The sequence below is a fragment of the Aethalodelphis obliquidens genome, unplaced genomic scaffold (assembly GCF_003676395.1).
Source record: "Aethalodelphis obliquidens isolate GAN/ISIS:26980383/991018 unplaced genomic scaffold, ASM367639v1 scaffold38, whole genome shotgun sequence".
Classification (NCBI taxonomy): Eukaryota; Metazoa; Chordata; class Mammalia; order Artiodactyla; family Delphinidae; genus Aethalodelphis; species Aethalodelphis obliquidens.
In genome coordinates this window covers 12,002,414-12,030,154 of record NW_020837982.1, presented here as the reverse complement: position 1 = coordinate 12,030,154, position 27,741 = coordinate 12,002,414, and the positions used below count along the sequence as shown (strand labels likewise).

General features: G+C 59.6%; 1 protein-coding gene and 1 long non-coding RNA gene across 3 annotated transcripts in view; one reads left to right on the top strand and one right to left on the bottom strand.

Moving 5' to 3' along the window:
* Nucleotides 1-1,116: 1,116 nt before the first annotated feature.
* The window catches only part of NTN1 (netrin 1), a 185,673-nt gene continuing 159,048 nt past the window's right edge, over nucleotides 1,117-27,741 (bottom strand). For both annotated transcript variants that reach the window (XM_027131049.1, XM_027131048.1), the window contains 2 exons: nucleotides 18,179-18,253; nucleotides 1,117-4,731 (listed from right to left, as the gene is read on the bottom strand). In XM_027131049.1, coding sequence (XP_026986850.1) covers nucleotides 4,403-4,731; nucleotides 18,179-18,253 — 404 coding nt within the window. In that variant the 3' untranslated portion in view covers nucleotides 1,117-4,402. The remainder of the gene's footprint in view (nucleotides 4,732-18,178; nucleotides 18,254-27,741) is intronic.
* On the top strand, nucleotides 4,783-8,124 carry LOC113633067 (uncharacterized). Its single transcript, XR_003438034.1, has 3 exons — nucleotides 4,783-5,952; nucleotides 6,072-6,192; nucleotides 6,416-8,124. It is a non-coding gene; the product is annotated as an uncharacterized LOC113633067 (long non-coding RNA).

The window sequence follows — 27,741 nt, the reverse complement described above, 5'->3', positions numbered from 1 at the left end:
AGCAAGCTGGCTGACTTCCTGTTTTGGCAGATGTCTTAAATCCTGCGAATAGTCCAGCTGGGTCTGAACTGGCTTTGAGGGGAGCCCGAGGCTGCAGAAAAGGCTCGCTTTCGCCTCCGCCTGTCCAGCCACCTGAGGCCTGTAGCCTGTCCCTGCCCACCCAGCATCCGGTGCTGCCGCCCCTGGGTCTACCCACCCGGGTTTTGACTCCTGGTTCCGAGAGCACACCTCCCGTTCCTAGAGCCGGGCCCCCTGAGGAGGCTGGGCTAGCCCTGTTCCCTCCTGCGCCGCAGGAACAGCGTCTCGGCCTGCTCTCCACGCAGCGGGAACAGGCTTTCCGTGCCTTCCGGGGGCGGGCTGCGTGGCCGAGACTTGTCTTCGAAACAGCTGGGTGCAGAAATTATAGCTTCCTGGTGACGATCGGCTCCACTTTGCATGGTAACGCAACATGTTCCTAATGACTGAATTGTTTATTTAATAGAGAAATCACAACCATTTGCAAGTTTAAATATAGCCTCCAGAAAGCCAGCGAGCTCAGCTCCTGGTGGCTGCGTGGCGCCAGCCCCAGCCCCAGCCCCATCCCTGCGCCGAACGAAGCCTCGGCGATGGCTTGAGAAAAGTCTTGAACGTCACTAACCCTGTTGTCTCTGCTGGTGAGTCTCCCCTTAGTTGTGCATAGAAGAAACTGGTTACGTGCAAGGCAGAAACTCTACTTGCAGGTTCTGAGTCAGATGGGGAGGTTCAGAGGTGCACTCTGCCCCACCCCTGGAGGCCCCCTGACCCGGAGCCCTGGGGACTGGCCAGGATGGACCCCAGGGATGGTCTCTTGGGGACTGAACTAGAGACTGTCCAAATCGCACGTGGAGCCAGCCCGCCCCTAGGACCTTCCAAGCAAAGCTGCCCTTTTCCTGTTTTTGTTTCTGTTTTAATTTTTTTTATTTTAGTGGGTTGTTAGGGCACCATCTCAGGCTTTGTGAAAACCCCAGGGCTCTGTCGTGCTGGGGAGTTTTTAGACCAGAAGCCATATTCCTTAAATGGCCTGAGGACTCACCATCCTCTCTCCCCACAGGCCGACCACCCGTAGCTCAGGCCACCAATAAAGACTGGGAGACAGAACAGTGTACAAGAGTTTATTTAATTGATATCTGAATTTAGTTCTATCATGTGGGGCCCATGTTACAAGTTCCATCTGGGTCCATTACAACTCTAACCAAAAAAAAAAGAAAAAAAAAAAACTTAAAAAATCCACAACTTTCTCCTTGTCATTAAATATATTCATATATAATAACCATAATATATTAGTATGCATTGGAGAGGAACACCGACCCAAACAATATGTCACGGTCACAACTAAACATGTACAATTCTGAGTGAACAGAACTCCGAACGTAGGAGGGAGTCGGGGGGAGGACGGGAGGTGCCCTGGGGAGGGGGGCTGGCTTCGTTCTGGCAGGGCCAAGGCCCCACGAGCACACATTCCGATACCCCTAGGATATGGCCTGGCTGTGGCCATAAACCGTGGCCCGGTAACCCCATCCATGGGTCTGGTTTGTCCACTCTCCAGTCGTCCTTTGAGCATTGAAACCCTAACATTTTTCAGTTTCTTAAAGGAACCATCTCCCGATCCCTCAGGGTCTCCTTGATTTCAGTCTCATTCCCACCTGGGGCAACCCCAAGCCAGTCTGTGCCCATTTCCTGCAGCTACTGTGGAGGCAGAGTGCCAGGCGGGCGCGAGGGGCCTCCCACTGACCAGGACCTGAGGATGCTGGCTCAGGACAGAAGCCCCAGCCTGTAGGTGAGTCCAGGGGCGGGCCCCCATCCACCCCACTTCCCTCTGCCCCAATAGCATTACTGTGTGTCAGAAACGCAGGGACCCTGCTGTCAGGGGCTCCAGACCACCCAGCAGGTAAGAAAGTGGGCAACCTGGAAATTTTTTTTTTTTCTAAAAAGACTATTCTGGTATGTTTTTCTTCAAACACCTACAATATCACAACTCTGGTTAATACGCTCTTCAAAATCTAGTTCCATTTTATATCCTTTCCTAACTGTACAAGCCGGAGCACCTCAATTCCTATTTCCATCTCCTCCCGGGGAGGGGGGGGCGAGGGGAGGAAGAGGGGTGCTTTCCCAAGGATGGGTCCTCACCCCCAATTGGTGGCTGGATTCAGAGGAGCAGTGGGCTGGCTCTGGCTGGATCCGTGAAGTGGGGAGGGCAGCCTGCAAGGACTGATACCCCAACAGCGTCCTCACCCCACGCTGGATGATCTGGTCACCCTGGCATTCCCTAACATTTCCTAGAGACCAAGCTACGTTGCTCTCGGGGTGGCGAGCAGGAGGGCGAGGCTGGAGGCTGGTTGAATTTAAAGCAAGATGCAGTGCTGCTTGGCAGGCCGCTGGCTCCAGCGCCTGAGGGGCCTCAGAGACGACCAGTGCAGGCCCCTGATGATGGGGGTTGAGACTCGGGCCCACTCAGGTGGGAGGTGGTGAGGCTGCCGTGGCCCTTCTGGGCGGAGGGCAGAGAAGCCGGGCCAGTATGAATAGACACTGGGTAACTGGGCAGGGCAGGGCCTCTCCAGGCCTGTGGGCCAACTAAGTGCACTCGGACAACCCTGGGTAGCGTTGGAGGGCCAACTGCGTGGAGTGGTCCCTACGCTCCCAGCCTGGGGCTTGGATTAGATACCCCTTCCCAGGGCAGTTCTGTCTTCCCCCTGCCCCTGGGGGCATCTCTGGAATCCCTCCAAACACCCCCAGGCAGCCTTTCTCCTTCCACCTTAGGATCAGCCATGGCCTGCCTGCCTGCCTGCCATCTGGGGCTTCCAGGGGCTGCCCCGGGGTCACTTTACACCCGGCCTCACCCATGGCCCTGGCTGCCACCTCTGAAGATGTAACCGTGCCCATCCCTGCCCCCACTTCCTGATCTCTGTGCTCCAGGCCTGATGCCATCACCAGGGCCAGCATCTCAGGGGTGACTCACCCAGAAGCACCCCCTGTGGCCTGCGAGGGAACCGCGGAGGGTCAGACAGCCCGGCTCTGCCACTTATCTGCACGGGGACACTGGGGGTGAGAACCCGTCTCTCAGGGCTGCTACGAAGCTAACAGGAGATCGCAAGGCTAAAGTGCCTGGCACAGGGCGGGTGCGCGGTAAACGGCAGGGGCGATGGGGGCCGAAGCAGGGAAGCCAGACCACGGGGCCCGAGCTTCATCCTTGGTCTGACCCCTCTGAGCGGCCAGACTCCAGCAGGGAAGATGAAACCCAATTCCTGACAGAGGAGCCGGGCCTCGACTGCAGTGTGCGGCCAGTGCAGCGGGCGCCCCCAGGCGACAGGCCATCTTCGGGGCCACCGGAAAGGAGTGGGCAAGGTGCTGCCGGGCAGTACCAGGACAGAGAGGTAGGCAGCCCCGGCGGGTGGCCCCAGCAGGCTTCCCCAGCTTAGCGGCCTCTGTCCCTACTCTGGGGGAGCCAGGAGTGAGGGCCGCAGCAGGCACTGGCCACGGCTTCCTCGGCCCCCGCACCCTAGCGGTTCTGCCCCTGCCAGCCCGCGGCTCGGGCACGCCAGCCCCCTCCCCCGCCGGGCGCAACGGCCTTGCTCCAGGCCCTGCCCAGCTGTGGACACTGCTCGGGGCCTTGGGGGAGCTGAGGTCATCACACAATAGCGTCACTGCCGTAAACCCCGCCCGTGCCCCTTCCCCGGAAAATGTCATGAAGGGGCCGCTTCCAGCTTGCCAGAAAGGAGGCTCTCTGGGAGGTTTCGCGTGCGCGATGCCGCCTCCGTCAGGCACCTCCGCGGGCTTCTCAGGGGTGGCCCTGGGCCCACCCGTCAGCTGGGCGGGGGCTTCCCAGCCGGGGGGGGGGGGTACCGAGGCGGCGCGGTGGAGACCACAGGCCGCCCGGGGAAGGCTGCTGGGACAGGCTCCTGCCGCCCCCCCCCCCGCATGCCCCCAGGGCCCCTGCACAGGGGGCCCCAGTTGTCACAAGCAGGGCTCCTGTGGGTTTTTCTGTGTTGGGGGAGGGGGATGGGGGGGGTGGCCAGGCGGTGGGCCTGGGGGGTTCACAGTTCTCCTCGTGTGCTCTTCTCTACCCATCGCTGTGGCCCACCTGCGCCCGCCTGCCCCGGCCCCCCTCCCGGCCCCGGGGGGAGCGCCTCTCTGCTCTGGAGGGAACCCGTGAGGTAGCTAAATCTCGTCCTCAATCCGCCGGGGCCCGGGCGCGCGAGGAGTGGGGCGGGGCTGGGGGCGGGGCCGCCGAGCGCCCCGCGCCGGCCCCGCCCCCACCCTCCCCCCAGCTGGAAAAGCCCTCACGGGCCAAGTCCACGCCGCCGCGGTGGCGGGGCGCCCGCTCCCGCTCGCCGGCCCCGGCGCCCAGCCCGCCCGGCGCGCCGCTGCCCCCCCCGCACCCGCCGCGCTAGGCCTTCTTGCACTTGCCCTTCTTCTCGCGCTGCTGGAACTTGCGCAGCCGCCGCGCCCACGTGTCCCGCCACTGGATCACCAGGCTGCTCTTGTCCGCCACGATGCCGCTCTGGTCGGGCGAGTCCTCCGCGTTGCCCAGCAGTAGGTACTTCTTGAGGGGCTTGATTTTGGGGCACTTGCAGGCGATGTCCCGCGAGCGGATCCACAGATTCTGGTCACCGCGGCGGATGCGGCTGGTGCCCTGCTTGTACACGGAGATGATGTTCACCGTAAACTTCCACCAGTCCCCTGCCTTGTCCGCCTTCAGGATGTGGATCTGGACGGCTGCAAGGAAGCACAGGCAGGAGGGTGGGCCACGGGTGCAAGGAAGCACAGGCAGGAGGGTGGGCCACGGGTGCCGCCCGAGCTCCTGCGACCAGGAGGGCCAGGGATGGGGCAGCCTGTTTGATGGAGAAGGGAAAGAAGACCCGGAGCAGTGAAGTGACTGCATGGGGTACCCGACTAGGAATGGGTGTGTGGTGGCAAAGCTGATACTGGGGCCAAGGCCGCTGTTCCAGGAAGCCGTATGTCCTGTGTTTTAGGTGCCACCCGGCACTGTCTTTGGGGACAAGCCCCTTTAGGGTCCAGGAAGGTGCTGTAGGTTCTTCCCACATCCCCAGAACTCTGGGCAGAATCCAGCTGCCGGGGTAGGTGCCCTCCATGAGCATAGCACTGGCCACTCGGCACAGGCTCTGGGGAACCTCCTCAGGTGGTACCCCCTGGGCATTTCCAAAGGCCCCGTCACTTAACATCAAGCCTCATGACACCCCTAGACATACAGCCTTGCCCTTGATCCAATCTCAGAAAACCAGAATGGGGTCTCAGTGCCCAGGTGCAGTGCACGCTGAACAGCCCTTCGGGGTGGCTGCAGCGTCTCCTCCAGAGTCCAGGGTCCTTGTACTGCCCGCCTCCCATCCCTGCCAGGCTGCCTCGTCTCCCTGGCCTCCTGATCCTCCCCCAGTCCTCAGGCCCTTCCCCTCCCTTTCAATTCTCTGCTCCTCCTTCCCTGAGTAGAAGGGGTTCTCAAGCTGGAGCAGGCATCAGAAACTTCTGGAGGGCTCGTCAAACACATGGCTGGCCTCACCCCAATTTCCTATTCCACAGATGTGGACTGGGGCCCAGGACCGCACACCTCACACATTCCCAGATGCTGTGGGTCCAGGGAACACACTTTGAGAATCAGTGCTCTAGTAAACGTTAACAGGTGTTCTTTCTGCAGGATATTAAGAGATACTTCATAAAAGGAGGACATACTTTTTTAAGGGGGGGAGATTTTGCTCAAATATGTGAAAATACTGGCTTAAACAAAGGAAGTCGCCTTAGTGCAGGACTTTTCTGAGCCTTTTCTACAAAGCGTGTGCAGACACGCGTGTGTTTGCTTCCCAAACAACTGACTGCAGGACCCTTTGGCTGGTGCATCTCAAGGCACCAGAGCCCCATGGAGCCTACCTGGGGAACTTCTGGTGGTGGTGGTGATGGTGGGAGAGACACACAACCATTCCAGGGGTAAGTGCAGAGGTCTCTGCTGTACTAACCCCCGTCCGAGGGAAAACTTGGACTCCTTCCCCCCCCGTCAGAACATGGCGCCTTCCCCTTGCCACCACGTCCTGTATACCCCTGGACAGGCTGAAGATCTGGACCTGAGCCCACCTGAGAAAGGAGCTTGTCTCCCCCAGATTACAGGTGAAGGGACCGAAATAAGGTGCGCTCCAGCCACGAGGACATGTCCCCAGGGAATGCCATGAGGTAATCACCTGCCCACTTCGCTCTGGGCACTGGGCCCACCCACAGCTTGGCCTGGCTGGCCTCTCTCAAGGTCTCCCCAGGCCCTCCCCGTTCCCCTCCTGTGCCCACACTTAGCCCCGGGGTGATGGGAAGGGGCAGGGACGGCTGGGCCCTCCACCGAACGCCCTCTGACTCATCCTTCTGGGCGAGGGAAGTGGTGCATTTTCCCATATTTTCATTTCAGCTGTTCCTGGGCATCCTCAACTTTGCACTCCAGTCTGAGGGCTCCAAAGAATGGCTGCCATGGCAACCGTTTCCATGTTTCTGTCACCAAGGGACTCAACACTCAGTGTGAACTCTGAGGTGGGGGTGGGGAGCCCTCCAGCCTGGAGAGGTGGCTGGGCTCTGTATGTGTTTGACTGCGCAGATAGAGGTCACCGTGGCAACTGCGTGCCCCTCAGCTAAGCAAACGGGGAGCATCCCCGAGAGCCCCGGTTTCCTCTCCTTGGGACTGAGCTGAATACAGAATGAGCCTCCCCCAGGATGCAGCTGTTTGCCTGTGCGGGACCTCAGACCCCCGGCCCAGCCACAGTGTCCCCCCAGCCAGGGTGGGCTGGGGTGGCCAACAGGATGCTGCAGAAGGCACCTCTGGTGAGAACGTGGCTTTGATCACATGTTGGTGTTAAGAGCTGAACTGTGTATCTCCCCCCCACACCCCGCCGGCAAAATTAATACATTGAAGTCCTAACCCCCAGTGCCTCAGAATGTGACAGTATTTGGAGATAATTACCTCTTAACGCCTTTAAGAGGAAGTTATAAAGGGTGGGCCCTAATCCAATACGACTGGAGTCCTCCTAAGAAGAGATTAGGACAGACACGCACGGAGGGATGACCACGTGAAGACACAGCAAGAAGACGGCCGCCTACGAGCCCAGGAGAGAGGCCTCAGAGGAAACCAACCCTGACGACACCTTGATCCAGTACTTCCAAACTCCCAAACTGGGAGAAAATGAGTTTCCGTTGTTTGAGCCCCTCAGTCTAGGGTACTTTGTTCTGGCCGCGTGAGCAAACTCATGTCACTGGAATCAGAGACTCGGGGTCTTGGGCCTCAGCTCAGGGCCAGGTGGGAAGGCAGAGCTGGTGAGGCCAGAGAGCTCTCTGGACAAGCTCAGGCCCCGGGCTGGCCCCCAGAGGCCCTTCTCCCTCCCCAGCCCAAGGGGGACCCACCTAGCACTGAGGACGCAGCCCGGAGGGGGATCTGGCCCTGGACACCTTGCTGTCCTCAAGCATCCAGGGGCCGAAGCAGTGGACACAGGTCGATGGGGACGAAGCACGGGTCCTTGTCGTCCTCCCACCCCAGCAGCGCCCTGGCAGCGGGCTGGGACGGCACGGGGCCGGGGGCAGGGGCGGGTGGTGGTAGATTCATGGGATTATGCTGGAAAAAGGCCACATTTCCGCTGCCCTTGGCAACGCCTCTGCATATTACACAGCCCACCAAGTATGAGCTGCACACACAGTGCGCAGGCCAAGTCCCCGCAGTGCACACACGGCTGAAAATACTCGAAATACACACTGGAACTGTGACCTCAGGCAGACCCACTCGGCCCCCTCGGGGAGCACGCAGGGCTCGGCTGCCACCTCTGATCCCTGCTGCCTGGGAGCCAGGAATGACCGGGGTCTCCTGGGGGCCTGTGGCACTGCCCAACCGGGGTTGCAGGGGGCACCTGGTGCAGCGGCCGTGGACCCATGGTCCCCGAGGGTGTGCCCCTTACACCCACACGACGCTCACTCCAGGCCAACGACCCTCAGTCCTAAGTCCCCATCCCTGCACCGCTGTCCTAAACTGGCCTCACAGGGAGGATCCCCCATCCCTCATTCAGAAACGAGGCAGATGAGACGACCCTCAGAAAGACAAACGGTGAGATCAGACCATATCAGACCGAGCGGTAAGAGGCGTGCCGAGACCCCAGCACAAAGCCACCGGGGCCAGACTCTGAAGCGCAGACGAGGGACTGGCCGGGAGGGGAGGCTGCCCCCGCCTGCTGGTGCCGGGGCCCCGCACTCAGGATGAACATCCCCGTCTCAGGTCCACACCTACATGCCTGCCCGCCCTCCCTCTGAGCCCTGCGCACCCAAACACTGAGAGCTCAGGATGGAGCGGGCGCCCAAGGAAAGCAAGGGGCGCGCGCAGCCTCCAGAGAGCGAGAGGAGTCAGCCCCTGGACCCCACGGGCCAGGCTGGGTCCCTGGGCTGCCAGTTTCTGTAGGAAAACCTTCCTGCAGCGGGCCCCGGGGCTCCGGCGAAGCTGCAGACAGCCCCGAGCAGCTGCCCCCCTCAGCAAGTCCGGGGCTCACGGGAAGGCCTCCTGTGCCAGGAGCCCTCCTCGGCCACCAGGGCAGGGCCGTGAGGACTGATCTCCCCTGCTCGCCCTCCAGCCAGCCTCCTGGCTACTAGGGGCACGCACCTCTCCAGCCCTAGGCAGAGGCCTGGCCCTCGAGGGCGAGCCGTGACTCCAAGGGGGAGAGGGGGGGACAGAGGGCCAGGCCCCGGGGGCCAGCAAGAACGGCCTGTGCCCGCACCGGGCTGGTCCTGGCCACGGGGCAGGGGGCGGGGAGGCAGGCTGCAGGCCTCAGCCAGCCCGGGGGGTCCTCTCAGCCCCATTCGTGGCTCAGCCCGAGGCCCCCGTGTGTCCTTCCGTAGGCGCAGACCTCTGGCCATCCTTCCCGGGGTGCCTCAACCTCCACTGAGTCCCAGCGCCGGCAGAGGCAAGCTGAGAAGTGGGGCGCTCCAGGGCCCAAAGGGGGCCACGCGGCCCCATGGCAGCCCCCTCCTCAGTCCAGAGCCCCTGTCCTTTCAAATCCTCCCTCCCTCCCCAGCTCCGGCCCAGGAGACCGAGAGTTTGTCAGCTCTGGGCCCTTCGAGGACCTGGCGTTGCCACCACCTTGGACAGTGTGTGACAGGCGGCGGCACTGGGCTGACTGATGCCCACGCCCGCTTGCAGGTCTCGGGGACGTCCTGCCGGGATCAGAGATCCTGGCCAGCCAGGTTCTAGGCCAGCTGCTAGGGCAGCGAAGAGTACACAGTTAGTGCACATCCATGGGGCGCAGCCCGAGACGATGACCTGCTGGGTGGGGCCTGGGGCCGTGGCTCAGACCCCGGGGGGATGGGGGGACGGCGTGAGGGGGGCGCCCGTCTCCTCTCCCCTCCAGCTTGGGACACCTCTGCATGGAGGCTTCCTGCCTCCTGGAGGTCTCCCAGATTTATGGGCTGCTCGGCGTGGGTCCCCGGGGGCTTCCCAGCAGCTGCCCCTCCCAAGGAGGCTTGGGTGGTCAGCCGTACCTTCCTGTTGGGCCCGTGCAGCCAGGGAAAGCTTGTCGCCCATCTGCCTCTGAGACAGCAGCCAGGACGAAGTGGGGGAGGACACTAGCCCCACAGAAACCATTAAAACCACGCGGCCCCATAAATCTCCCGGCACGGAAAGCGTGTCATGAGTTGCAGCTGCTTTCGTGAAGTGCAGCTCTGACCACATGTTTCCCAGCCCCCTGTGAAGGTCAGAAACGGGCGAGCAGGGCCAAGCCTTGTTCGCGGGGACGCTAACCTGTGGCGGGGGCACGGCAGCCCCGCCCGGTGGAGGGCTGGAGGCGTGCTGTGGTCAGACCCCCCCCAGTCGGAGTCCTCAGGAACCCCGGGGCTGCCCCGCCCACCAAGGCCCCACCCTCAGACCTTAAGTGCGGACACCCAGCTCGGGGCTGGTGAAGGCTCCCCCTTTCCCTCCTCAGCCTAAGCAGCAATGGTATGCCCCTCTCTCTAAGACCACCAGCAACAGAGGCGGCCTCAGCTTCCCCTGCTGGGTCCCAGTGCTTGGGCTCTGTTCTGGGGAGGGGAGGGAAGGGGGTGAGGTGCCTGGGACTGATGCCGGGGGCTCCCTGGAGAGGGGGCCCTCAGGAGAGCTGGGAATCAGAGAGCCGGGCTCCGGGGAGGCTACTGGCCCTCTGCCCTAGGAGATGGTCCTGGTCTGACCCTGCCAACACCCCCGGCCCCCAGGCGAGATGCGCTCAGGAGACTGGCTGCCCGGCTTTGCGAGAGGCTCAGGCAGGAGAGTGGAGCTGGGCCCTGCCCTGCCCCAGCGGGGTGCCCTCCTCGTGGAGGCAGGTCTCCCCTGCAGTCAGCCCGAGGGAGAACGCCCCGGGTGCCCCCTCCCAGCCAGAAGCAACCGAAACGGCCCAGGCAACTCCTGATCCGGTGCATGTGCCCACACCCATCATGGGCACGGCCCCAGCTGTCACAGTGCCACCCCGGAGAACGGCCGAGGCTCCCCGCCCTCCCCCATGGGCCTCACACGCCTCAAGAGATGCCCCACCTCCCACACCTGCCCCCCATGCCGCACACGCACGCGCACACGCACACACACACAGCAACGGTGGGGCTGGGGAAGTCCCCCAGGTCGGTTCCCACCATCAGTGGAGTTTGGCCTCTGGAAGAGGACAGGCAAGAGAGTCAGCCTCCCCACCGTGGCCTCAGCCCAGACCCCGCGCCTCCAGGGCTCACATCCTGGCTGCAAGTTCGTACCCACTCCTCAGCGGGGCCCCCACGCAACGGTTCTGCCACAGCCGTCGGCAGCAAACCCTCTACACAGAGCAGCCCCTCCTCCCGCGCTGGGCCGGCACCCAGGACACCGTGCGTGGAGCCCTGTCCTGGAGGGCGGGCGTCCAGCAGCAACTTTGGTCCCCTTGCACCCTCTGAACACGGCACTCGCTCAGCTCCGAAGAGTCAAACCACCCTCAAGGGATGGAAGCTGCTTCCCCAAGAACACCCAGAGAGGGGGCCTCAGGCCCGGAAACAGGGGCCAAAGCAGGATCCTAACCAGAGCCCTGCTGGCGGAGGCGCCCACTCCGGGGGTGACCCTGCGCGAGCCTCTGAAAAGCTGTTCTGACCTCAGGCCAGGCCTGCCTCCCGCAGGTAGCCCAGGCTGCTCAGAGGCGGGGGAACTCTCGGGGCGTCCCCACCTCCTGTCAGCCTGAGCCTCACACAAGCAGGTGAAGCGGCAGGTGTGGGAAGACCCCAGGAATAGCGACGGTACTGGACTCCTCGTGCCAAAGGCTCTAACCCCGGGGAAGTAGGGTGTCAAGACCCCCGAGATCCATCCCACTGGGGAAAGGTGCCCATCCGAGCCCCACGTGAGTGGGAGAAGTGCTCTGTGATCCTGGAGACGGCGGCTGGTGAGCGGGGACAAGTGTTGCCTGTCTGTAGGGGAAGGCGGCCCGTGTCCCCGGGCACCTTGGACAGATCCCCGCCTTCCCCCCACCCCCGACTTCGAGCCTCGGTGTCCCAGTCTGTGAGATGGGAGAAGACACCTTCCATCAGACAGCCTTCCCTACCCACACCTCCTTTCTAAAAACAGGATGTTCAGAGAAGAGGATGCTCCAGGGAGGGGAACAGACAGGGCCCCAGCAGGTCCCTCTGGAGCCTGGCACCCTGCAGCTGCTGGGGCGGCAGAGGTTGGAGGCCCAGGCTCTGGGCTCCCATCTGTGTCTCCACACAGATGGGGAGGGCTGCGGCCCGTCATCCCCTTCGCGTGGCAGGAGGCCCCAATGGGTGCAGTGCCTTGCGGGCTCAGGGGCCTCTGTCGAGCTGTCACTGGGGCCCACTGGCCCTCGCTGCCAAACCTGGTGGTCACCCGCATTCTGCGACCTCAGGCTGCCTCATGCTGACCTGGCTCCACATCTGGCCTCCATATGGGGCTGGCACTCTGAGGGGGGAGGTCACATCTGGCTGGGGAAATCGGAGGATCCCCAGGGGGCTGGTGACCCTCGGGGAAGGGTCAGTGAGCCCCTGAAACGCCATGCCACGTGCTGCCGGCTGGGCTGCGTCCCGCTCCCCGGAGCTGGGGACAGTGCTGGGGCAGCTGGCCCCTCCCAGCCATCACCACCAGCTGCCTCCCGGCCCCTGCTAACTGCCCTGAGGGGGACAGCCCCCAGGGTGCCCCTCTACCATCTGCCCACCCCCAGGCCCTGATGTCACGGCCCGCTGCAGACACGGGAGCCGGGCCCCCAGGACGGGGTTGATAACCGGGCCCGTGTTCCCTACTCGAAGGGACTGATCCTGACCAGGAATAGCTATTGACCCCAAGGTCGAGAAAAGGAAGGGCAGGGGGTGTCAAGAGGGGGAGAGGCCACCGTTTGCCTAGAGGCCCCGTGTCCCTGTCCAGGCCTGAGCTGTGAGGCTCTCCCCATCACCCCCGCTCACCTCATCCCGGCCTGAGCAGCCAGACGAGAGCCCACAAGGGCCGTGCCCACCGCCTACACCTGCTCCACGCGAATCCGCGGTCACTCCGCCACCAGCATCGTCTCCACTGCCGGCTCGGCCTCCCCAGCCTCCATCACGGACCCGCCCGTGACCTCCCTCCACCGCACGGGCTGAGCCCGCGGCTGAATGGCCACGCCCACCCCGCCACTGTGCCCGACATCTCGTCTCCAACAGCCCCGCTTGCCCGACGCTCACCCCAACACCGCGGTGACCACGCCTGCTCATCCCCACGGAGACGTCTTTGCAGCTTCTCAGGAGCCAAGAGTCAAGGGTCCCGTGGGGGAACCAGTCCATGAGCCTTCGAAGGGGGGCTGCACCCGCTCTGCTGCCCAAGGCTCAGCGCCCTGGCACGGGGGGCAGGCTGGGAGCACAAGGGCCTCAGGCCTCGGAGGCCCCGGTCTGGGCGTGTTCTTTACCTCGTTGAGTCTCAGCATCCCAACGGCAGGAGTAAAAAGCCCTCCCTCACAGGCGTTTCTGAGGATTCGCTAAGGGTGAGAACGAAGGCTGTGAGGTGCCCACCCGGGGCCTGCAGGGCAGGGACAGACACCGGCCTGGCAAGGCCTCTTCTCTGGGGTCTCCACTGTCCCAGGAGGTACAGGGTTCTCGGGGGCGGGGATCCGCTTAGGTCCCCAGGCCCACCTCTGCCGGGGCCCCCAAGAAAGCACACGCGTGCACGCATGTGCACACACACAACCTCATGAACCCAGCTCCTCCCCACAGATGCCAACAGAACTTCCGCTTCGAGCTGTATCCTCAGAAACCATCCTTGAGGGAGCGCGGGAGGAATGCTCGAGACAAACCATCTCATGAAAAGCATTCTGATTTTCCATCTGCTGGTGCCAAAATGTCGTTCAACAAAAGGGGTGACTAATAAACATTTCTGGGAACGAATCCTTTTTCCAAGAACTGGCAAAAGTGAGATGATCTCACCTTTCAGAATGCGAGCTGTCTGTCTCCTCCCGCCTCCCCCCACCACCCCACTTCTGCATCCCAGGGAGGAAGAAGAGACGGGTGGCAGCCCCCGTGTGCCAACGTGAGCGGGACTGGCTCTCGGTGGCCTCAGAGTGGCTCCTGCACGCGGACGAGAGCCCGGCTGCCGAGGCCCACAGCAGCGTCTCGCCCAGCCTCCCTGGCCTCCAGCCCTGCACCCAGCACCTCCACACTCCCTCTTCTCCCGTTTCCCCAGCCTGCTCCTCCCTCTGTGCTCAGACACTTTGCTCCCTCTGCCTGGGAGCCCTGCTTTGCCCCGTGAGCACTGGCTACCTGCACTCCCTCCTCCAAGAAGCCCTCCCTCTACACCCTCCCTGGAGGAGGGACCAGGCCCCACTCTCGTCCCACCCCAGGCCGGACCCTGGCCACACGTCTCCCGTCCATGCTGTCATTTGTGTGCGCATCTCCCCTCTGATTCCGGAAACTCCTGGAGGACTGAGCCTGTGTCTCCTCCATCTCTGTAAGCCCAGCACCCGGGACGGGATGGGGCACGCAGCAGGCGCCTAATGAGTGTCCGAGGAGGGACTGGCTGAGGTGGGGACGCCCTGTGAGGGGGCAGGACCTCCTGGGACGTGTGTGCGGTGCCCACGCAGAGTGGCCACGGGAGCCGAGGGGAGGTCGCGCGAACACCAGGAGGTGAGCGGGGACCAGACAGTGGCGCCTCCCAAGGAGCACAGGGACCAGCGAAGAGGCAGCGGGGGGAGGGAGGCTGAGGGGCAGGGGCAGGCCGGCCCCTCTTCCACGCGGGCCAGGGGTTAGAAAGTCCACTCCCCACACCAGCCGAGGGGTGTCTTGGCCTGAAGTCATTGCCAGGCCTCCGCCAAGCGTGCACCATCCCTACGGTCAACGCCCCGGGGACGGCGTCACTCTCTACACACCCACCGAGGTTCTGGTGCCCCGGGCTTCTGGGTAGACGCGCCGCGGAGCCAGCGACTCCGGGAGGGACGCACGCGCTCTGCCTGCATGGGCGCCGCCGCCGAGCGGATGCGGGCTTCGAGGATGTGCTCACGCGTGCACGCTCATGCACGCACACACACACACATGCACACACCTACGCATGCCTGCTGGGAGCATTTACGCCAAGGAAGGGCCCCTCTAGGCTAGGTTTTCCTGGAAAGTCGGCAGGAAATGCTAACACGCTAGGAAATAACAAACACCGTCTTCCATGTGCAACTGCCCCGCCCCGAGCCTTCCCACGGGCGCTTCCTCAGCATCTGCAAGGTGAGCCAGAATCCCCTAGAGGGCAACAGAGGACTGAGGTGGGCCCAGGAGAGGGGGGCCGTCAACGACAGCACCACCACGGACCCCTGCCCCTTGGAGATGGCCCGGTGAGGCCACCATCCTTGCCACGTCTAGAAGGACGTCGGGTCCCCTTGATCTCACCACCACGGGACAGATCAGGAAACAGGCCCAGCCTGGTCCAAAGTCACAGAGCAAGTGGGGAATCTGCCCCCGGATTCTGGGGCCAGTGCCCCATTCCCTACGGATGGGACTGGAACAGCTACCCTTCCCTGTCCCGGGGTCTCCCCAGAGCAGAGAGACAAGGCGGCTCGGCCCCGAGGCCTCCCCCCACCTACTGGGCCCTGTCTCACCAGGAACACGGGCAGGACCAGCGCACCCCAAGCCAGCCGGGGTGATTCCTTGCCCCTGCTCCCCACGGCCTCCCGCCCACTGGCCACCGCCCGGCTCAGCGGAGACCCAGACCCAGGCCCTCCCGCTGTACAACACCAAGACTCCTGAGCTGGCCTCAGAGGAGGAAAGGGGCCCGGGGCCTGCTCTCCACTACCCCCTCCCCCACCAGGTTCTAATTAGCAGCTTCTAGAACGTCCAAGTGCCCTGGCTGTAAAGTGAAGGAAATGTGTTTCCTAATTGGCTCCCTGCCGGGGTGTCAGTCAGAGAGCAGGGATTATGCGGCCCCTGCAGCCTCCCTCCCGGCCTTCCTGGGCCCGCCGGCTCCCTTCACCATCCTCGCTCACCTGCCCCAGGTCTGCTCGGGCGTGGAAGGCACACCTCCACTCACACCTCATCCAGGGGCCCAGCAGGATGCGAGGAAGATTCTCCACAAGGTCCGTGGACCCCGGTGGGAGACCTGGCCTCCGGCCTCAGAGCAAGGCCTGCGGCTGCTGCCGGGCTGAGCCCCCGATGCCCCCTGCCCAGCCCCTGTGGGTACCACTCACTCCTTCCTCCACAAGCCTCTCCCTGCCTGCCCCCACCCTGCTGGGGTCCGCCAAGCCCTGCGCGGAAGGCCCTGTGATCCCCTTCCTGGCATCTCTTTGTCCTGTCTTCTGCCTGAACAGGCAGGCCTAGTTGCTGAGCTGGGATGGGCTGCTCCCCAACTCTGAGGCAACCCCGAGAGCATCACGGACAGTGCTAGGGACCAGAACGCGCCTCCGAGAGCCTCTGGGGGATGGGCGGGGGCAGTGGGCCGGGGGGGTCAGTGACGAGGACATCAAAGCTGACGGCACAACAGCTCCGGACCGTGTTGGCGCCCTGCGGGGGCACCCCGCTTCTCCCCTGCACCTGCTCTCCTCAAATCTCGCCCCGCAGCAGAAACGTGGACGCCTGGGCGGTGTGCTGGTAGCAGCGCAGGGCCAGGAGCTGGGGGGGAAGGTGGCGTGAAGCCGCCATGAAGTCTGGGAAGGTGGGCGTGCTGGGCTGCTGCTCAGCCCTCTGGATTTTGGGACACATGGGGCCCTGGGGATAAACGTGATGGGGGAGGGGCGGCCAGGGAGGCCGGGCCTCTGCTGGGCAAGTCACCTCAGCCAGCTGGGCCAGGGGCCGTACCTAGGACACCAGCTTCCCTCGGATAATCCAGGATGGAGTCAGGCAGCAGAGAACAAGAGGAGGCCAGAGGCCGAGCCCCCTGCGCCACCGCCCTTGTTCCCTGGGGGGCCCATAGCGGGGGCAGGGCTCAGGGGGGCCCCTCTGGGAATATAACAAGAGGGGGCCCGGCCCCCTCCTGCAGAAAGAGGGACCTGCCTGCTGCTGGGGGTGGGTGGAGACAGGAGAGCTCAGAGGGGGCCGAAGTGTCCCCCACAACCTCAGGGGTAGGGGAGGCAGAATTCAACGGAGGAAAACAAGTCAGAGAGAGCAAAACGAGTCCCACGGAACCAGGAGGCAGACGGAGCCATTGGGTAACTGTAAACAAAGGTGCTACCCTCCCTTTCTTCACGGGAAGAGCAGGAACGGGGGTAGGGGAGCTGCAGTCAACACCTCACACGAAGTCTGCGCGGCGCCCCTCCTCCCAGGCCCCTTCCCCAGCGTCTGCAGAGGATGCTTCAAGACCCAATTCAAACCACCCTCCCCCCAGGCGGCCCACCTGTTCCTTCCCCAGCCCCCCACCCCCACCCCAGCTCTGCGGGGGAAGGGAGCAGCGGTGGCAGAGTGACAGGCCCAGGGCTCTTCTCTGTCACCCTGGCTCTCTGGGCCTGGACAGCCTCGATGGGCCCCCAGCCCTAAGCCTGGGACACTGCACGACCCTTGGGTCCTCCCACCCTTGTCCCACCCGAGTCCCACCTCCCGTCCCTGGCAGACGCTGAGGGTCCCAGGCCAGGAGCATGGACCACACAAGCCTAATCCAATGCCACCTGGGGCCTCTGGGGGCTGCTGTCACCCTGGGTCAGAGACAACACTTCCTTTATCTTTACACCAGCTCGACGTTTGCTTTCAAAATCAAAGTTGGTTTTCCCGTGAAAGTCAGGAGTTTCTGCACCGCCTTGGGATGCAAGCACTTAAAAGAGGCTTTTTAGGAATTCATCGTGGACCCAGAGGGCTCCGGGATGGGATGCCCACGGCCTGGCCGCTTCGGAACTGACACGCCAAACCCACCGGCCGCTCCGACCCCATCCTGAGGGGAGTGCAGCTGGATCGCGGTGTCTGGCCAGCCCAGGCCCCCAGCGGGCCGGACACTCTCAGGGCCCAGAAACCACAAAGCCAGATCCTCACCGCGCGGTGCAGGGCTGGCGACGCCGATTCAGAGAAGGGGTGTGGGGGTCCCCACCCCCAGTGCCAGGGTGGACGGCGCCCGGGGAGACTGGGGGACGGACTGGACACCCTCTTCCCAGGAAGGGAGCCTGAGGCCTCCGGTGACAGGGACCCTGCAGCCCCCCAGCTCCCGGCTGAAAAAGGCCCTCAGGGATCCCGGGGCTGTGTTCACGCTTCACAGTCACCAGCGAGCCGCCTTAAATGCAGATTCTCGACCCAGCTCCACCTGGTGGAGTCAACCCTCTGAAGGAGCGGGCTTCTGCAATCGGCATCTTAAACACACCACGGAAGCGCCCTCCCTTTCTCCAATGCCCGGAGAACCTCTCTTCGAGCTACAGAGCCTCAGGCTGAACGCCCACGAGTACGGACGAGGGCACCGAAGACCAGAGAGGTAAAGTGACTGGCCTACAGCCACACGGCCCCTCGGGGCAGAGTGAAGCCTGGGAATCCCAGGCCTGTCAGGTCCCACTGGCCAGGATGCCTCCCTGCAGGGCCAGGGGGAGAACCCTGCCCACACGCCTATGACCCCTCACACCACCTGCCGCCAAGGGGGAAGAGCTGGGACATTCCTGGGCGTGGGACCCATCCCACTCGGCTCCCCTCGGGTCCCAGGGGCTCTGTGAGCAACACCCATGCAGGGCCACCTGCACCCCAACCCCAGCTCCTCGCTGGTCACGTGGTGCCCTCCCCTCCCCTCCCCCTCCCCAGACAAGGGGCTCTCACTCACCGTAGTCCTTCTTGCAGTATTTTTTCATGTTAATCTTCAGCTTCCCTTTGGAGGCCTTGCAGTACGAATCACAGTCTGCAGGGGAGGGGAGAGCACAGACAAAACCTAATTAGGCGGGCGAAGAATAGGCTGCCAGGCCGGGTGGGAGGCCACCTCCCTAAATACCCAGCGGCCTGTGATACCCAAGGGGCCAGGCCGCGCGGGCGGCCATTCAGGGCGTCCTGGCCTCGAGAGGCGCTGGGACAAAGGGCCCCCGCCTGACCACCCCCGCCGGCCCCCCGGCCTCCGTGAGGGACTCTGGGGGCTCCCATATTGTGCCACCCAGGGCTTTGGAGCGCCACACAAATTCCCCCTGTTCTTAAGATGCACCCGGAGCCTGATTAAAGCCAATAGAGGCCTCATTGTCACCCCGCACCCCGGGTCTGTGTCAGGCGCTGGCTTCCGTGGCGAGCAGCCTCTGGTTGGGGTCAGGCCCCAACAAAAGAGGTCACAGAGGAAATTAGCAGCCCATGAAGCATTAGAAAACCCCTTTGGTGTCCACTCTACTGGAGTGTGCAAATAAAATGCCCCACGAAGAAGAGTTCAGTTCTAATGGGCCCTACTGCTGAGAGGCAGGGCCGCCGGGCCCGCGTCTGCCGGGTATCAGTTCGGGGATGTCCCAGTGCGAGCCGGGCAGGATGTGTGACGCCCTGGGGCCTGCCTCCCCTGGGGGGTGGCCTCTGTCGGCCCAGCAGATGCAAACCTCCAACACCGGTCCCCCCGGGCCGCCTCCCTGCCAGCTCTTCCTTCTCTTCAGATAAGGTGATGCAATTGCTTTGCCATATCTGCGTTCACACGTCAGCTTTTGGCATGACAGCCAGCCCACGACAGAGGCCCCATAAATCACTCCAGCCCGCCCTGCACCACCACTCAACATGCTGGCTCTCACTGAATTCTCACAACCGTTCTTTGATCTGCGGGCATTATTCCCATTCTACAGACTAGGAAACGGAGGCCGCCTGCCCAGTGCACCCCAGACAGCTAGCAAGTGGCGAGGCTGGGCCTTGCACTCGAGTCTGAGATGCCAAGATCACTGTACTCGTGGTTATGCTACGCTGAGTCTCGGTAAACACCGATGGGTTCTCCCTCGATAAGCACGAGGCGTTCAGCTCAGAGCTGGGGACGCACAACGCCTGGCATTCCAGCAACTCCCAGACCGCCGGCACGGAGAAGCGGCCAGGCCAGCCCCGGGGCTGCGGAGGGCCCAGCCTGTCCTAGGAGTAGTGACGGTGCAAACGGGCTGGGTGTGTGTCCTGGCAAAGGGACGGGAAACACACACACACACACACACACACACGTGACTGCAGGGGCCAGCCCCCCATCCTGCAAAGGGGAAAACCAAGGCCAGGGTGGGGGTGAGGAGTGGTCTGTGTGGGAGTACAGGACAAGGCCAGGGCAGGGGGCCGCCTGTCCCCCCAAACCATCACTCAGATCTGCAGGGAATATTCAGAGATCACCCCAGAGTCAGCCTCTGGACCATGGGAGGCGGCTGCCTCCTTCAAGGTCCTAATTAAAGCTGAGACAGCTCCATCCTGTCGCCCTGGGAGCCGCAGGCCTGGCAGCCCTCTGCTGCCCCCTGAGCCAGCTTCCTGGGGCACCCCACTAGGAACCAGTCTCCGGAAGTGGGGAAGAACAGCCCCCCGTCCTGCCCCCAGGGGTCAGAGTCCTTGGACCTCTCCCCCCCACACCCGGATGCCCTGTCTGGAGGCAATGGAGTCCGCAGTACCAGCCCCTCCTGCCAGCTGGTGGCTTACTGGAGTCAGGACCTCGTGGAAGGCAGGGGCTGGGGCATCCAGGGAGAGCGGCCTGTATTCCACTGGGGCCAAGCCCGGGGGGTCGACACACGAGGTGACAGTGAGTGGAGTGGCCCAAACCCACGGGCAGGGGCACCGCCCCCCGCTCCCCTGCCCCGCATGGCACTGCACACTTCACTGCTGGGAACGGCCGCTCTCGGCCACATCTCTGCCATCCCAGGGGCAGATGGCGCTCACGGCAAAGCGACTACGGGGGCTGAACGCAGGCCATACCTAAGTCCTGGCGTCCCCCAGCAAGCTGGCGGGGATCCCTGCCTGCTGTCTTCCACTCGGGACAGAACTAGAATGCCAGTGGTGCCGGTGACGTCACTGCAGGGACGGCCTTGAACTCACTCTCATCGCTTTCTCATTATTTTTCCTTTTGGCCCTCATCAGTACTTGCATTCCAGTCAATCACCTGCCCTGTCTCCTCTGTGGTGTGGAGACTCAGCCCTGGAGAGAGCCTCCGGGCAGCCCTGTAAGCAAGGCACCGTGATTCCCATCCTCAGACAGGACAGCAGAGCTGACAAAGGTGCCAGGGTGCCAGGCCCAAGTGCACTGTGGGCTGGAGGGGAGACGGCCCCTGGGAGGACCGGGCCCTGCACCTCCAGCCCTCCCTTCCCTCTCCATCACTCCGTCCTATTCAGAGCCAAGTATCCACCTGGGCCAGAAACCATCCTCGAATGCGTGGCATCCGTCACTGCCCGGTTAGATCCAGCTCCAGACCCCATGTGACAATCACAGTTGCCCCCATGAATACCAAGTCTGCCCCTCAATAACGAGAGCCACTCACAGGGCACTAGAGAGGCATGTGGCACCGCTCTCACCCCTGCCTGTGCTCCTGACGGCCTGGCTCCCAACCCAGGCTTCTGGAATGACCCAGAAGCATTCTGATTTCACTGGTTTAGGGGGCAGCCTGTGTGTCCAGATGTTTAAAGCTCCCCAGCTGAGTCTAATGTGCAACCAGGCTCAGAACCACTGTCTGAGCCAACTGTAGTCGTAGGAGGTGGAGACAGTCTCTGCACCCAAGACTCGTATGGAGGACCCAGGCTGGCAGAGGAAAGGCTCAGAGGGGTGACTGCTGACTCAAACTGGGGTCACAGGGCAACCTCCAGCCGCTCGTCCTTGCGGGAAATGGTACCAGCCTCGACATGTACACATCTACAGCTGTATTCGGTTTGTTGTTTATTTTTTATGTGGGTCTTACGTCTTTCCTGTCAGCCAGCAATTCTCATCAGGTCAGTGTGCTTGTTGTAAACTGTCCCCTCTCCCTTCCAATTTGCTGATTCTGATTTAGCTGTGAGCTAGGAAAACAGAAAGACTAACGTTATTCGAACTGTAGGTAAAGCATGGGTCAACAGGCCTGGAATGAGAGACTGAACTGCTCCTTCAGAGCACGGACACCATGGCAGCTCTCTGGCTGCGTGCTGACTCTTTGGGTGTATTCCAGAGAACTGAGGTCACTGGACAAGAGGTCCCTGGATAAGGAAAGTGTTCCTGAGTTTTCATCTGTCATCAAACACACACACAGCTACGGAGGCTGCCTCCAGAGGGACCAAACGCAGCTTTAAAATGCATCTCTGACTCCTTCAGAATGGCATCTACTTGCAGCTACCCACGTTTCCTCTCCTTGTTTTGTTCCAAAATAGCTATACAGACAATGAAAAAAAAAAAAAAAAGAAAATTCACACTAATGCCAAAAACTAAACTGACAGATGACCCAACGCTGGAATCTGGGAGCAATCTCTATTAATTAAAGGCAGATGGTGGTAGAACAAGCAAAACCTGTCCAGGTCTTACCTCAGGACAGAGCTCTCTGTCTGATGAACAGAAAAATCCTGGAAAAAAAAAGGGAAGATGACAGGGAGACAACAACCGGAGAAAGAATGGGCAGGAAGTGGGTGGGGGCCCCAGGGTGGAGCCAGATCCGGAGAAGGGAGGCTTAAGGAAGGGGATGGATGGATGGGAAGGACTGTGTCTGCAGTGGGTACATGAACTCACGTTTTTATCTAAATGACTGATGCAGAGAACAAGGAAGTCAGGCAGTGGAGACAGAAGGACACCACCTCCACAGAGCAGAAGCGGATTGAGGAGAAAGGCTGGGAGGGATTAGGAACTGCAGAGGGAGCTGGATGCATTCCCTTGCCATCCAGCTTGGGGCTGGAGTGGGAATCCAGCTGTCACACTAGGCCAGGGATCTGCAAATCTTTTTGCAAAGTCCCAAACAGTAAATATTTCAGGCTTTGCAGGCCATACGGTCTCTGTCTCAACTATTCAAACTGTCGCCGTGGCTCAAAAACAGCCGTAGACGATATGAAACTGAATGGGTGTGTCAGGCTCAAAAAAAATTCTAAAAAGACACAGCCTCTATGAAGTAGGAGAGAAAAAGCCGTATGGGAAAACGAGGCCGAGCTGAAAAGGCCACGTGATGATACAAAAAGGGTGACACACGAAAGAAAGAAGAGCTGGAAAAACCTAAATCTAAAAGCCTAGGAGCACAATTAAAATCGACTTTGGAAGCAGTCAAGAGAAATAATACTGTAGAAAACAGATTCCAAAACATGGAGAGTAAACTGGAGAGATTCTCACAAAATTTAGAGGAAAAGAATAAAGACGTGGAAACTGTGAAAGAGAAAATGATAGGGATAGAAGAGGGAAAGTGGAGAGATGGCATATAATTGGGAGAAAACTGCAGCAGAGACCAAAGATAGGATCCCTCAGCTGAAGGCCAACCTATGTAGGAAGGAAAGGATGAGCTGAATTTTTGGAAAAAATCAAGGATAAAAGACCAACACACCCACGTACATCTTTGCAAAACATATGAAATACCAGGATGAGGAAAAAATCGATTCAGATTTAAAATCAACAAGCAGCTGGCCAGATGACAATGGAGCAGTGTCTATAGGTTGTGAGGAGAGAAAACTTTGAGATCCAAGATTTTTATACCTAGCTAGACTGTCTTCTATGTATGAAGGTCACAGTAAACCAAAGACATTCTCTAGTGTGCAAGCTTTCAACCATGTATCCTTTTTGAGAGGAACACTGGAGAATGTTTTCCAACCAACTATGAAATGGATCAAAAATAAGAATGTAAGAGGGGAAAGTCATGGAATGAACACACTGGTGATGAGCACGGAAACCAGCGGACATAGAGGTTTCCCATTTGGTTCTAAGAGTGAAGGCAAAGATCAAAATAATTTTAAAATGTTTGAAAGGGAGCATCAGACAATGTATAGGTATGTATAAATAAGTATACAAATTTAACCTGCAACTTTAGATGATATTAAAAAAAACTGAGAACGAGGCGGGGAATACAACTTTTGTCTTAAGTAAGCAGAACACAAAAGATGCCATTTGATGCTTGACTCTGATAAATAAGAGCTATTAGATCCAACAGTGCTTTTGAAAAACCCAAAGATAACCACAAAACACCAGAGAAGAGAAGAAACAGGGTAGAGGCAACTGGGATAAATTCAAATCACAGAAGAGCCACGATCTCAAAGCAAAACAATGAATGTAAATGGATTCAACACCTCTACTGAAAAACTGATTGTAAAATATTAGACTGTTTAAGAGAGACAACGAAATAAAGCAGGTTTTTAAAAGCTTACAACTTTTAAAGAAGTTTTAAGTTTGTCACTAGGTGACAAAGAAGTTCAAAAGTAATAAAAAAAATTTGTGTGGAATAACGTTTTATTGAAACACATTATGCAAAAAACTGTGAGAAAGACAAAAAGGAACAGACAGAAACACATAACCAGTAAAAGAATGCTAAATTAATTCCAAGGAGCTAAAATTACACAGGCCACATTTCCTGACCACAGTGTAATAAATATTATTATTAAACAAAAGGGAATGAAAATAAATGAAGTGCATTCAATTCTAGAATTTAGAAAATAAGGAAAATAAAACCCAAAGAAAGCAGGAAGAAAGAATTAATAACAGGAGTAGAAATTAATAAAGTGGGATACTGAAAAAAACTCAAAAGTTATAAATACATCCAAGAATTGATTCTCAGTAAAGCCCCCAAACCAACAAACACACACACACACACACACGCACACACACACACACACAGACAAAACACTGTCATGTCTAACTATGAATGAAAGAGAGAAAACAGACCCATTAGGAACTAATGAGAAAGGGGTGTAACCACAATCTAAAGAAGATTTTATAAATTACAAGGCTATTGTATACAGCTTTAGACTGAAATCTTGGACATCTGAATGAAATGCATTCCTTCCGAGGGAATCATAAGGGACAAAAGTGAACTAAAGAGATATCAAATCTGAACAGATAAAGAATCTTAAGCATCTCTGGATCCAGATGGTTTCGGAGGCTGGCTCCATGTAAACACTGAAAGGATGTTTCACGCTATTTGATCTGGTTAGAAAACAGAAAAAGAAGGAACACTAATAGGATGAACCACATAAAAGTACCTAAAATCGATCATTCTTCAACTTTAAAAGAAAAAAGCAGTTTCATATGGTCTGATCTTAAACAAGTGCTGGCATGAGCTTAGACACACACACACACACCCTGTGGACCAGTTGGTCAGCCTCACTGACTAATCGGATCCGATATTTTATGCCCCGAAGGTCCCCATCCTCCCTGGACCCAGGGCCCCCGCAGAGGAGGAAGGGGTGAGCGGGAAGCTGGCCCTGCTCTCTCAGGAGACCCTGTGGGGCTAGAATTGAAGGTCTGCTGCGGCCCCTGCACCAGGCTCACCCTCCAGCTCACCCTCCTCCCCAGCGAGAGGGGAGCTGCCAGGGATGGACGCTGGCACTGCCTGGCTGCCCACCTGGATGCACTCTGTCCCGGGGAGAGTGCAGAGACCCGAGGCCGCCATCTGCGACTCGCAGCAGGCCCATCCTGGCTGGCTGGCATCCTGGCTCCTCCTGGGAGCAGCCAGCCCTCCCTTTATTCCCCCCACCTGCTCCCCTGACCAACCCGAAGCCAAGAGCCGACCCCCCCGCAGGCCTGATCCCAGCGGCCAAGCCCCTCCCTCCTCTTCCTCCACCTTGGGTAGCTTGCCCTCTGCTCTGCCTCCTGTGCCCCAGGTGCCAAAAGTCCTGCTGGGCGGGCCTGCTCGGCCGATCGAGGCTCGGCTCCGAGCATATGGCAGGCGGGGCCCAGCGTCCCCTGGTCGGAGCCAGGGGCGCTGCATCTGGTGCCTCCCCTGGAGCAGGGCGGGGAGCTGGCCAGGGTCTCACTCCCGGCGGCACCCCAGCCTCTCTGCTTCTGGGCTGTCGGCTCGGGAAGGTGGGGCAGTGGGAATAAAGAACGAGGGACATCCAGCCACGGAGGTCCTTCTCAGGGCAGAGACCTGGAGGCTGGGGGAGTTTCCGGTTCCACTGGCTGGGCACAGGGTAGGGGCTCCTGGATCCCCTCACCCCAACCCTGCCGGGTGAAGAGCTCAAGGGGGTGGCGCCAGGAAGGACACCCAGCCGGCTCTGTCCACTTCGGCTGGGCCACCCTGCCCACCAGCAGGTGACAGATGACAGGTGAGGCCACTCTGCCCAGAGCGTCCTGGCTTTCCCTGACCCAGATCCACAAAGCCACTTGGAACTCCTCAGACCAGAGGCCAGCTTTCCATGTGTGTCACTTTCACACACGGTGGGTCTCCGTGGATTTCATGATGAGCATGTTAAAGATCGAGGAGGCACGCCCCACTAAGCCAACCCCCACCTCCTGGTCCTAGGCTGTAGGTGACGGACCCACTCCCCCTGCTGAAACACCTTCTTCGAACCCCCATCATAAGCACTTCGCCCAGGAGAGAGCCAGGGTCCACAGGCAGCTCCCAAGTGCCCACGCGTCTCTCCAGGCCTGTGCTGGTCTCACCCACCCCATCACCTCCCAGCCCTCCTTGCCTCCACGGCATGACGTCCATTCAGCTCTGGGCTCTGGGGCAGAAAGGCCAAGGTCACCCCAAATGAGGCAGCCCCAAGCAAGGATGGGCACGAGGTACCTTGTAAAACTTTTGGGAGCAAAGCCAAAAGTGTTTGCAACATAGAGAGCAAAGGGTGGGTGTCTTTAATATATAAAGAACTCTTCTGAATCAATAAGACAAGCACCCTAACATTCAAAGAAGACAAACAGGCAATTCACAAAAGAGGGAAGAAGGCGGACACGGAGATGTAACAATGCTCAACCTCAAATAAGCAAAGAAACGCAACTTAAATCAACAGGAGGGACTTCCCTGGTGGTCCAGTGGCTAAGAGCAGCGGATGGGGTTCAATCCCTGGTCAGGGAACTAGATTCCACATGCCGCAACTAAGACCCAGTGCAGCCAAATAAATAAATATTTTTTTTTAAAAATCAACAGGGGTCTTCCCTGGTGGCGCAGTGGTTAAGAACATGCCTGCCAACGCAGGGGACACGGGTTCGATCCCTGCTCCAGGAAGATCCTACATGCGGAGCAACTAAGCCCGTGCACGACAGCTACTGAGCCTGCACTCTAGAGCCCGCGCGCCTCAACTACCGAAGCCACCGTGCCTAGAGCCTGTGCTCTGCAACAAGAGAAGCCACCGCAGTGAGAAGCCCACACACTGCAACCAAGAGCAGCCCCCGCTCGCCGCAACTAGAGAAAGCCCGTGCACAGCAACGAAGACCCAACGCAGCCAAAAATAAAAATAAATAAAATAAGTAAACTTATTTTAAAAAATCAACAGGAATGTAGGGCTTTTGCCTGGGGAAGTGTCAAAGCACACACACACACTCAGACAATGCAGTTGGGGTGCAAATCAATGCCAACTTTCCTGAGTGCAACTGGCTTCGAAGGTCGAAACCCTGGAGAACACACACCTTGCTGGAACACCCCGACTTCTAGGAATTTATCACCCCTTCATCCACTTAAGTTTTGCTACAAGATTTCCACGTGGCTGGCTCTGGGAGGTGTGGGTGGACCCTGGGGCTCACGGAACAGATAGGGTGGCTTTATAGCAGGAGGGGACACGTCGATGATACGAGTGTAACCACACTCACCAAAGAGTGACACTCACAAAATGAAGACACAGGCCAGCATGCGCTGGTAGAGGACGGGGATGGGGGTGCAGGTGGGGACCTCTTAGATGGGAAGGCCAGTCTGAGGAGGAAGCTCTGGGAAGCAGCCGGGGCAGGAACAAGCCGGGCAGGTGTGAGGAACCAACAGAAGAGGGGCCTGGAGCTGGCGGAGGGGAGGGGTGGCCAGAGATGAGGCTGCATGGTTCATGGGGGCCCCTGGGTTCTTCTCAACCATGGCAGGGGTTTGAATTTTATTCTCGAAGAATATACTGTGCACCGAAATGTGGGGTGGAGGAAGTGTGGCTGGTTTTTATACTCTTGCTTTGTCTTGTCTGTATATTTAATTTTACTATAATGCATATACCATTCTTGTATTAAAAGGAGAAAAACAGGGACTCCCTGGCGGTCCAGCGGTTGAGACTCCACGCTTCCACGGCAGGGGGCGCGGGTTCGATCCCTGGTCGGGGAACTAAGATCCCGCGTGCCACATGGCACAGCCAAAAAAAAAAGGAGAAAAACACTAAAAATATTCTGAGGCAAGTCTCTTCTTCAGTGAGGATGGGGACTGAATGGGGGGCTCCCATAATGAGACGACGTTCCTATTCAGTGAGGTGACATTTGCATGCCTTATCCATGGGGCTTCTGCTCCTAGGAAGGACTACATCTTCCTAGGAGGGGTGTGTGTGTGTGTGTGTGTGTGTGTGTGTGTGTGTGTGTGTGTGTGTG